Below are 12074 nucleotides of genomic sequence, written 5' to 3'. Positions count from 1 at the left end.
TCAGTTATACAATGATCCAGTACCCATCCCTCCACCAGTGCCCATTCTCCATCATTTACATTTTTTTTAATTTTCCTTAGTGAAACACCATGAAACACAGTTGTAGATTTACAAATTTTTGTGCTTGGGCTTCTGCAAGGACCACAGTGGGTTGACAAAGATGATGCTAAGCAGAAATCCCCCGTTCAGCTTTCTGCAACTGTGTTGTCTGATTCTAAAGTCCCTCACATCCCACTGAGGCTGGTCACAAAAGGCCCCACTCACAAAGGTGAAGTCTTGCCACTCGCTGACCAATGACCCCGTGCTTCCTGGACCCCCATGTGACCAAGGCAGGACTTCATCCCTGAGACCTTGAAACCCTGACTTGCAGTACCCCCTCCCTGAATGCAGGTCCCTGCCTCTCAGCCCACCTTTCCCGCTAAACCTTCCCACCCCACAGAGGTGGAGTAATGTCATATTTAGGGACTCAGACTTGAGGGCCAGCAGGCCTGGGTCTCAATCCACACAGCCATTTACTTGCTGTGTTGCACCAAATGGCTATTTATCCTCTCTGAGCCTCACTTTTTCTTCTATAAAACTGACACAATTGTATCTGCCTTGTGAGGATCATTTTATGGGGCTACTTGTAAAGCTTAAGAATAGATGCAGAGAAATCATTTCTAATAAATCATTTATTAACAAACACACTTGGAGACTCTACCATGACAGGCTAAAATAAAATATTCTCTGGGGACCCAGGTCTTGTGGGTAAGGAGAGAACTGCCCACATTCTATTCCCCAATCCCTCAGTTTCCATGGTGATGGGAAGCAGATGGGAGAGAAGCACATGAGTTTCTTAATCTCTCTGTCTCTGTCTCTCTGCTTCTGTCTCTCTGTCTGTCTCTTTCCCCACCCCCAGCTCCTGGCTGGTCTAGTTTCCTGGATCCCCGGCTAACGGTGAGTGAAGAGAACACCATGCCCAGACACGCAGCACCAGCTCAGTCTCAAGCCACTGAGAGCCACCACAGCCACGACTGGTCAGGTTTGCCATGGGGGAACCCTAGGCCCCTGGCTGGAAATGGGACTTCGGAGCTGCCATCGAACCGGCAAAGACCAGTCGGGACTGACTCCCAACAGCACCAGGATCCTGTTTGCCTAAGGCACCCACACCTGCCCTGTCCCCCTGCTTCCCCGCCCCACCCTCTCATGGCTTTTCTTCCTCTAGAACCTCCTGCTACATGGTTGGGTACCTCGCTCGCCACAGCTTTCTTGGGGGATGGAGTGTGCGGTGTGGGGAGTATGTCTCTGTGCACTGGAACAAAGTCCCACCAGAACAGTCCAGATGGGAGCGACAGCAACAGGCCTAGCTCCTTACCCTCTCCCCTATGCCCCTCACCATCAGACAAGCCCCCCCATTCTCTACCCTAACCCCTGACCACCGGGCCAGTTCCCTCACTATCTCTCCAATGCCCCTGGCTATCAAACCTGCTCCCCTGTCCTCTCCACCATGCCCCTGGCCATCCAATCAGCTCCCTCATCCTCTCCCCCATGCCCCTGGCCATCTGACCAGTCAGTCCCCCATCTTCTCCCTCTCCCATGCCCCTGGCTGTCACACCGTGGCTGTTTCTAGGGGGCTGGGGCCTGGGAGAGGTGTGAGCAAGAGACAGGTGTTCTCTCTCCCATCCATCTGTAGGTCTGGTCTGTTTGCAGAGATGAGGCTCAGTTTTCGTTCCCTTGGGCTGCCAGAGTGCCAGAGTGGAGAAGGGGGAGCCAGAACAGCAGGAACTGGGCAATGAGGCGTTGACCGGTTCTACCAACATGGGGCAGAGTTCGGGGCCGGTGGCATCGCTGGGCACCTCACTCCTGTCCACCTTTTCCCCGTTCTCCTGTGCAGATACTGCTGTCGGAGGTGGCCGGTCCCTTCCTGCTCTCTCTTGCTCCTGACTGAGCTGGGATTCCCCTCAAGTCAAGGGAAAATGCTTGGAGGAGAAAGACAGCCTTGCTCAGAGGCTGCTGTGCCCACTCCTGCCAGCAGGGGGCAGGCAGGACACCCACAGTTCCTGCATAGCAGCAAGCCTTCCTGCCTGTCTCTGACATCCCCACTTCCCCTAACACCACCAGCAACCCCTCTCCTTGTCTGAAAGGACTCGTGCCCATAGGGGCCCTCGGGGAAAGGAGGGCTGGGGACAGTGGGTGCCCACCCAGAGGCACACAGCCTGAGCAGTTGCAATGGTGCCCAGTTAGTGAAGCACTGCCCGACCCACCCAGAGGCTGGTCACAGTGGCCAGGAGCACTCAGCTCACCCCACACCACGTTGTTATGGAGAAGCAACCAATCCATGTTCTGCTAAGGCTTCCCAAAGGGGCCACGTGATCACTAGCACTCCCCCACAAACCCTTCCTGTGACCCTGAGGAAGACAATTTGGCATGGGCTCCCGGATATCAGGGGGCTGGGGGTGTTCCCAGTCATTCAGGTCACCATACCAGTGTGCCTGTACTTATCTTTCAGGACTTGAGCATGTCTGTGCATGTGCCCCCACCAAAGAAAGGAAGGAGAGAGGGAGTGAAGGATGGAAAGGAAGAAGGGAGAGAGGAAAAAACAGCAGAGAGAGAGAGAGAGAGAGAGAGAGAGAGAGAGAGAGAGAGAGAGAGAGAGAGAGAGAAACACCTTTCTGCATCCTGCTTGGGTCTGTCTAGCTAGATGGAAAAAACTGAGGGGGAATGCAGGTAACAGCCGAGCACCCCAGGAAGCACCTGCCCCATTCTGATTGCTCCCGCCGTCCCATTACTGAGCCCTGGAAGCAGCCTGCCCTGGGCCCTGAATCCCAGGAGCTGGGTGCTGACTGTCAGAGCGATGACAGAGGTTTATAAGCTACAGGACAGGTTCTATAAAGAACTTCAGTAAAATAAGGTGCTGACAAGGTATAGAAGTTGGGCCAGGTCTTCAGCTAGCCGGCTCCAAGGACTCCCCTGCTCACAGACCAGGGGGGGTGCCTGCTGTCCAGGCCCGCACCTGGGCACACCCCAGAAGGTCTCGCTCACCTGCACCTCACAGGCTGCCTGCAGGTGGAAGGCTTTATAAAACGCCTCCTCCACAGTGTCGCCCAGAGCAACCATGCCGTGGTTTCTTAGCACCAGGATCTGTGGGGGAGAAAAGAACCTGTTACAGTTGCGAGCTTCCCTCTGAAGAGGGAGAGATTCCTCATAGACATCCATTTCTGGGTGGGATCCCAGAGCCCCTCACCAATACTGTATTCAGGGATGGGGAAGGAGAGAACAATAAGCATATTAAAGGAACTCTTCTAGCCAACACAGCTTTAGTGAAGGGATTTTCATGACTGCATCATTTATAGCAAGAAAAAATTCATCACAAACTTCCCGTGTCTGACTGCAGACAAGTGTTCAGGGACACAGTGGCACAGCCACTCACGCATGGAGGGATAATTTAATAGTTCCAAACTGTCATGACGCTGCTAGGTTCGATAACGTACAAAGCTGTTTACTGTGTGTCGCTGAGGGAAATAATAAGGATATATCTTGCAAGCCTAGCCTTGCAAATAAATGCAAGCATATTTGGTGGTGCACCAACGTCTCAGGGTCACGCAACAGATTTTGGTTTCTGTTTTGTGATTCTGCGGCTGTCCGAGGAAACGGTCCCGTCTGTGATGTCAGTTATGACACTGCCCACCCCCCACCCCACCCCTGCTTTCCCAGCACCTTCCTGAGCTGCAGAGCCCCACCTTGCAGGTGGGTCCAAGGCACTTCTGCAGGTTGATCCGATCTGCTTCCTGCTCCATCTCCCCATTGAAGTCATAGTAGGCCATGTCCCCCACCAGCAGGGCATTGTGGGAGACGGGCAAGAGACCCCACTTCATGGCTGACACCTACAGGGAGAGGACAGTGGTCACACCCACAGCTCCCCACCAGCCCTCTGCACCCCTTGGCTCTGAGCACCCCTCAGCCACTAGTGGAGGGAGGGGCATGGGGGAGAAGATCTAGCAGAGAAAGACATGCACCCCTGCCCACTTTCTCACGGCTCCCTGTCCTCCACCATGTTGCTCCCGCGGCAGAGTGAGACCCCTCTTCTAGAATTACTGCAGAGACTGTCCCCACTTGAGCCAGGCCCGCCATCCCTCCCACTGGGCTCCTGCCCTGGGACTCTGAGAAGATTCAGGGGGTGGGGAAGTTGTCATCAGGCTGGAGTACAACAGGGGTCCGGGCTGGCTAGTGAAGAGCTGGAGCCTTGTAGTCAACTTCGAGACAAACCACGACTCTCACGAGCAAAGAGATTGACTGGGATGCCCCATCCCATTAGCATCAGGGACTATGAGAGCCAGTGAGCAAAACCCAGGCCATGATCCCCACAGCCCAGCTCCTTTGGGCATCTTTCTGTGACAGCACAGAGTGTGGAGGGGGTAAGGAGACCCCCACGCCATCCTGCCCACGTTCAGCCCCACCAGAAAGGCTGGGCTCTGCAGATACGCGTGCTCAGCATGCAACATCAATCAGTTTGGAAGTTCTGGGAGCTTGAGACCGACGTGCCTCTCTGAGAAAGTCTCATGCAAGGGCCAAGGCTGCATGTGAAGGAGCTGACAGGATTCTGCCTTTTCTCTGCATTTTCTCCCTAACCAACAATTTCACTATTTGGAAAACAGGGAGGACAGAGACCCCTGGGCTTGGACGCTCCCTCCCCTCCCTGTGTCCTGAGGTCCAGGACATTCTCTGAGAGTTGTTGGAAGCATGGCAGTATGTGGGGGCCGGGGAGATAGTATAGTGGGTAGGGTGCTTGCCCTGCACACAGCATACCTGGTATTGATCCCCAGCATCCCACAGGGTCTCCTGAGCCCTGCTAGGGCTGATCCCTGAGCACCACCAAGAATGACCCAAAAGAACAAAGCCATACAGGTGGGCACGGGGGACACTCACCGCGGCCGTGGCGGGCGTGTGCAGGTGGATGATGCAGCGCACGTCGGGCCGGGCTGCGTAGATGGCCGAGTGTAGGCAGAAGCCTGTGGTGTCCACTGGGAAGCAGCTGCTGCCCTTCTCCACAACCTCCCCCAAGATGTTCACCTTGATCTGGGGAGAGATTTAGAATTCGGGAGGATGAGGCTCTTCCTCCCCGCCCACTAGGCCATGAAACAGCAGTGCGGGGACTCAGAGGAGCAGAGACCCACCCCAGCCTCCTGGGGACACCAGAGATTACAGTTCAGTGTGGAAACCGCTAGAACAGAGTCAACAGATTCAGCAGGCTGGGAAGGGGACCCCAGACTCAACACGGCCTGAATCATTCTCTATGACTGATTCTCTATGATGATGGGAGGATAAATAAGGGGATTGGGGGTGTCAGAGAAGCCTTCTCAAGACCAAGTGTGTGCAGGCATTTGCACCTTCTAGGACCCCTGAGTCTGCACCCTGCTTTCCTCCCACATCCCAAACATGTGCTGTTAAGTCTACTGGGACGTGGAAGCTGTCCGCACTGAGGGTGAGGGGAGCATGCTTGCCCTGTGATGCAGGTTCCTCTCCTGGTGGCTCCCTCAGTTCCTGAGTGACTGGCTACAGTCACAGGACTCAGACAGATGAAGGGGGTCGGAAAGTGAATGAGTGAATACAAATGACTGTTTAGTATCAGACATATGCGAGTATTTAGAAGTTTGGTGATGCTTCTGGAACTAGAAGAATGCCCTAGGAACTTAGTCCTTTTCTATTTCAAGGGCCCTACCGTGGAACTGGTTTGTTATATGTTGTTTCACTCAAAGTTGCCACTTCTGAGAATGTCTCATGACATTAACTTGAGCAGTGTTCTTCAACCTTCTAGCACCTGGCCTGCACTGGGTCCACAGAGCGGCAGTTAAAGCCAAGACAGTAGACCAGTGATTTTCAATCTTTCTACACTGTGAACCAGCACCGGCCCATGGATGATGACTGAAAACCACTGGGTTGGAGATGCACTATACACACCTATAAGAAAGTTTAATTTATAAATCAGCACAGTGAAAGATTAAGAATGACATATAATAGGGGCTGGAATGATAGCACAGTGGGGAGGGCGTTTGCCTTGCATGCAGCCGACCCAGGTTCAATTCCCAGCATCCCATATGGTCCCCCGAGCACTGCCAGGGGTAATTCCTGAGTGCAGAGCCAGGAGTAACTCCTGTGCATAGCCAGGTGTCACCAAAAAGCAAAATAATAATAATAATAATAAAAATTTTTTAAAGAATTAGAAATAATAAAATAGAACGGTTTTCACAAACTATAGTAACAAAAGTTATACCAAAGTAGGCCCACTGGTGTGCTTGCTCTCAAAACACATTATTGAACCCCCTGATGCTTGACAAATCCCAGCTGCCTTCCAGAAACTGAAAGCATACATAGATAACGAGGTCGGGAGGCTAGCATATTGTGATATTTAAAAAAAAATTAAATAAAAAGATGAAGGGGATCATAGTGCAATAAACATCCATTTAGGTCATACAACATTTAGGTCATATAGGGCGAATGAAAAGTAGTTCCCAATCTTATCTGCTTTTGATTCTAGGTGCTAGTAGGAGTCTCCTGGGGTGTGTGTATGTGTGTGTGTGTGTGTGTGTGTGAGAGAGAGAGAGACAGAGACAGAGAGACAAAGACAGAGACACAGAGAGAGAGACACACACACACACACATAGAGAGACAAGAGAGACAAGAGAGGAGAGAGACAGAGAAAGAGAGACAGAGAGAGGCTGGTAGCAGTTAGGCAATGGTGCTCTCTGTCTACTCTAAAAGATCTCAGGGAACGCATCATCAGCATTATCAGAGATCCCATCAAACAAAAGACCCCTCCCTCCTAATCCCATGTGAGCACAGGCAAGGACACGGTTTAACCCAGCTGTGACAAGCACGCCCCCTCCTGGCTGACAGGAGACATTGCTGCATTGCTGCTTTTTAAAGGGGACAGCATCAGTCTCACTCCACTCCCTACCCCTTCAGGGCACTGTCCCAGACAACCCTCCTCCTCAGGAGCATGCCCCCAAATCACCCCAATCCTGACTCCAGCCCCATCCTCACACTCTGCATGTGCCCCCACCCCGGGTCTCCCAGTCACCTCCTGCAGCTGTTAGTGAACCTGGCAATGGGCACCCCTGGGGCTGGACTCACATGCTAGACTTGATCTCCTAAATAAAGCTGAGGACTAGGGCCAGATAGTTACAGGGTTGAAGGTGCTTGCCTTGCACACAGCCAACCCCAGTTAGATCCCTGAGCAGCACCAGGAAGGATCCCTGAGCACAGAATCAGGAGTAAACCCTGAGCATCCACATAGGTTGGATCATGCATTCTCCCCTCTGCCTCACAGCCAGGCTCCCTTGTACAGTGCACCTGCTGCACCACTGTGCACAACAGCCCTTAGCCTACACACATCCTGAACGTGCCACGTCATGACTCCCATCCTGTTATCTCTAGACTAGCTCACCTCCAGGCCTAGGACAAGCAGCTTCTCTTTCACCATGCCCCTCTCCCCAGCAATTCAAACTCAGTCCCATCACCAACTGATCACAGGGTCTGAAAAAGGCAATGCCGGCAACAGAATTTCCTTCCTGGCTTACTGGAAGAGTCCCAACCCCAAGCTGCCTTGACTGCAGGTGGGTTCACTTAGCTAAGTGCAGTTCCAGCCAGGGGAACCATCAGTCCCCCACTGCATTTCAGCATGCCAGGGGCTCTGCGTGTGGAGCCAGAGAGAGCCAGAACACACTCACGGGGCCTTTAGCGCCATTCTCCTCCCGTCCTCCCCTCTGAACACAGACCCAATCTGCTGCCTGCCTGCCCTGGGTGAAGTGTGAGCACTGTCGGCCAATGACTCTCACTGGTCTAAGGCTGCACATAGTGCAGACTTCCGAGGACCCCTCTCCTGCACCACAGCTGAGCTCTGGAAGCTCCTCCTCCACCCCCATAGCTTCTTTAGCATCCTCGAGGTTCAGGGTCCCTCCCTCAGGTCCCCAAGCTTCTGGCCTCTCTAGAAAACCGTTTTCATCCTGGTCTCCCAACTGATTGCTGCATCAATGTCCCTCCACTAGACTGTGGCTATCGGATGCAGCCTCTACTGTCCTGTCTGTGGTCACGGTCACCTCCCAGGATGGCCCTGTGTCAGTCTCTTAGGCACCCTGGGTGGGCATCCTTGTCTCCTGCCTGCAAAGTGGCTTCAGTGGCCCTTGAGGTCCTGCCCCTCCCAGGGAGCCCCTGACTTGGCCAGCCTGCATGTTAAGTGAGTCCCGAACTCAGAGGGTCTCTCCAGGGCTGGGGTGGCTTTTCCTGCAGGCCCCAAGATAAAATAGCCGCGACTCCTGCCTCCAAGCACCTTCCTTGTAAGGTAAGGTAAGGTAAAGGCCCTCCCGTTGATCGTCGATTTGCTCGAGTGGGCCCAGTAACGTCTCCATTGGAGACTTTGTTGTTACTGTGTCTGGCATATCCAATACTCTCGGTAGCTTGCCTTGTACCTCCCAAAAATCTTCCCGGAGTAAAACCCACTTCTGGGAGTATCTGCCTAAAGGGAGCAGGACAGAAAAGGGGGTCTGGAAGGCCCCTCTGACAGCAGCAGCACTACAGGAACTCGGAACCAAGCACATGCTGCTGTTCCACTGTCAATCTCCTCCAGGAAGGCCTCCCTCTCCCAGCACTTGGAGTCTGAGTCCTCCAGGCCCATCTCCTGGTCCTTCTCCTAAGCACCCTCTTCCTGTGCCAAACAGGGGGCTCCTCAGGCACATCCCACACTGGGCACTGTGTCTCGGAACCCCGGGGTCTGCCCTGCCCCACCTGATTTTGAGATCCATGAGAGACAGGACAGGTGGGAGTGGCGGAGCAGAGCGGGATGTTGTCATTTCGGGAAGGAGTGGGCATCACTTACCAGGCTGGACGCAGTCACTTCACTGCAGGACACCCCCTTGGGACTAATCAGGAAGTGGTCCTGCTCCTTGCTGACTCTCAGCTAGGAGAAAGACACACGTATTCGTTCAGTAGCCAGAAGAGGGCCCAGTTCCCAGGACATTTCTGCTTACAGCCTCTCTTGGCCTAAATCTATGGCACCCAAATCTTCCCCCCATCCCCTGACCCCAGAAGCCCTTGTCTCCACCCAACTCGTAAGGGGCCAAGAGGACTTGGACTTTATAGAGAATGAGGGTAACAGTGCTGCCAGAGGAATCTTCCAGTCGAGGACAATACTAGAAGCTGGCTCCAGGAGGGCCTTATCCAGAGGGGTGCCCACTGGCCCAGGTCGTTTCTTTCTGGGGATCACGGAAGTTAGGAACCTAGGAAGGACTCTGTGCATTTCGAGCAAAGACCACCACCCACGCCTTAGCCAAGAATCAGGATGTCTCTGGGTTTTGTGGGCGCCGCGTGCAGACGCTCTCCTCACCGTGACATAGGTGTCGCTGAGTTGAGCCCAGCCATAGAGGTCCAGCAGGCGGTAGACGCTGCTGATCTTGCACCGCATGAGCCGCTCCCCTTTGGCCAGGTTCAAGGAGTCGGCTGTGTGGAGGTCATTGATGGGTGTCATCATGGAGAAGTCTGGAGGGCGACAGGGAAGGGTGGGGTGAGGCAGTGTTTGGGGTCAAGCTCATCTGCTCCTCCATTCCTCCCTGGATTTAGTTCTTGCCCAGTTTTCAGTAGCACTGCCACTGCACAAGAGACATGTCCCATTCCTTCCCTGAATGGAACTAAACATTCTTTGACTCATCCCTGGGGAGAAAAGTCCACAGAATGGAGAGTTGTGCCCAATATAGTCCTCTGCTAATTCCAAGAAGAGTGAATGGTATGCTTCGGGTGAAATACCATGGCAAGACTCAAGACAGAATGAAGGGTCAACATCTGGACTACTACCAACAAAGGGAGAGTGGAAATACACGAACAGGAATGAGAACTGGGCATTAGTTCATCCAGGGAAGAGTTGAAATCATAAAGAAATATTCTAAATGTTTCTAACAATTTTGAAGTGGATTGTTTCATGCAAGGTATCTGTCCAAAATCTACTCATAAAATATCAAAATAGTTTTAGATCCTAATGAAACCAAGAAAGAAAATGCTATAAAAATCATGCAAGCAGGGCTGGAGCCATAGAATAGCAGGTAGGGAGTTTGACTTGTATGCGGCCAACCCGGGTTCAATTTCCAGCATCCCATATGGTCCCCCGAGTGCAAAGCCAGGAGTAACCCCTGTGCATTGCCAGGTGTGGCCCAAAAAGAAAAACAAAAACAAAAATCATGCAAGCTCTGGGAGTTGGATAATGATAAATAGAATCCAAAAAAATTTTTCAAGGAAAGAGTGATTTCCTATTTTATTTAAACTTCATAGGACAAAAAAAAATTAGCATCACTGAGATTCATCTCAATATTAAACACTTTCCCCAAAGTGAAGTTCTGACCAATCTTACTGTAATATGGATATGAAAGCCCTTAATAAAATTGTAGCATCTAGTCCTTAATCAAATCCAGAAGTGTATTTTAACCTTTTAAATTTTGTTTTATTTTGGCTTGAGGCCTCACTAGCAATGCTCAGGGGTTACTCCTGGTGGTGTTTGGGTACCATATGGGATGCTGGGGATTGAAGTTGGGTTGGCTGTGTGCAAGGAAAGCCTCCTACATGCTTTACTATTGCTCCAGCCCCCAGAAGTGTATTTTTAAAATAATGCATCAAGACCAGGAATAATTTATTTCAGGAATGAAAGAAGTTCTATATTCAAAATTCTATTAATATAATTTATCACACCAGTAGTTACAGAGAAGAAAAATCAACTAATGACTAAAATGCACTTTTATAAAACTCAATATACTTTTCTGAAAAAGTTTATATTGAACTATAATAAAATATCTTTCCTCAATATGATAAAGAATATCACTTGTATCACTTGTCATCCCGTTATGCATAAATTTGCTCGAGCCGGCACCAGTAACATCTCCATTTGTCTCTGTCGCATGCTAGCATATCCCAATGGCATATTGGGGGCTCTTTTAGGGGCAGGGGAATGAGACCCGTTATTGTTACTTTTTTGGCATATCGAATATGTCACGGGTTGAAAAGACGTATTTTCAGGCTCTGCTGTTCAGATGGGATACTCTCGGTAGCTTGCCTGACTCTCTGAGAGGAAGAAACTGCATCATTCTCTTCCGGGAGCTTTGTTTTACAGCCTCTGGATCTTGACCATCGATGAGATTACATGGAATAACTATCTATCTCAAACTCGTGTGGTAAATAGAAATTACATTAAGTTCAGAACAAGACAGAATGATGAGCACTATTAAACTCTCTGTTCTCAGAGTTCTAACAGTGAGAAAACTGGAAAAATATATCAAGGGGAAAATGTTGGAATAAAGGAAGCAAAATGACTATATGTGCAGATAAAATGACCTTCCTGTATATAAAACAAAAAATAATTAACTGAACAGATATTAGGATAGAAGAATTCAATAAGAAGCTACTTTCCCTAGATTACAAATAGAACCAAGAAGAAAAACTGAAGGGAGAATCAATTCAAGTGACAAATATGCATATAATTTCCAGGATAAACGTAAGAAATGAATAGGGACTATATAAATATAATCACTAAACTTTTCTAATGAATATTAAATAATTGTTAAATAGAAGACCTACCTCACTTCTGAACAAACTTAAATCCACTCATACTAGTTTTTTAAAACACCAACGTGTGACAGACAATTTTGTACATCAATAACATTATGCTAGCATATAGCAGTGCATAAAGAAAACAGATTCCCTTTCTTCTATGGAACTTACATTCTAATACACGGTCACGGTCCTCCCGTTGTTCATCGATTTGCTTGAGCAGGCCCAGTAATGTCTCCATCATGAGACTTCTTGTTACTGTGTTTGGCATATCGAATACGTCACGGGGAGCTTGCCAGGCTTTGCCGTGCGGGTGAGATACTCTCGGTAGCTTGCCAGGAGCCCTGCTGCTGTGCTATCGCTCCAACCCACATTCTAATAGGAAATTAAATATATATATATATATCCTTAAATTGATCTATTCATTTAAGGATATCCCAACTGAAATCCCAAAAGGAGTTTTTTGTTTGTTTGTTTGTTTTTAAGTAGATGGGGAAATGACAAAACTAAAG

General features: G+C 50.3%; 1 protein-coding gene across 2 annotated transcripts in view; it reads right to left on the bottom strand.

The window, feature by feature from the left end:
• The window catches only part of ADD2 (adducin 2), a 109633-nt gene that overhangs the window by 20237 nt on the left and 77322 nt on the right, over positions 1–12074 (bottom strand). For both annotated transcript variants that reach the window (XM_056124817.1, XM_056124806.1), the window contains exons 5-9: positions 9359–9510; positions 8852–8932; positions 4906–5055; positions 3720–3863; positions 3022–3120 (exon numbers count right to left, since the gene is read on the bottom strand). In XM_056124817.1, coding sequence (XP_055980792.1) covers positions 3022–3120; positions 3720–3863; positions 4906–5055; positions 8852–8932; positions 9359–9510 — 626 coding nt within the window. The remainder of the gene's footprint in view (positions 1–3021; positions 3121–3719; positions 3864–4905; positions 5056–8851; positions 8933–9358; positions 9511–12074) is intronic.

The sequence above is a fragment of the Sorex fumeus genome, unplaced genomic scaffold, assembly GCF_029834395.1.
Source record: "Sorex fumeus unplaced genomic scaffold, SorFum_2.1 ptg000006l, whole genome shotgun sequence".
Lineage (NCBI taxonomy): Eukaryota > Metazoa > Chordata > Mammalia > Eulipotyphla > Soricidae > Sorex > Sorex fumeus.
This window is presented reverse-complemented; position numbering and strand designations above follow the sequence as displayed.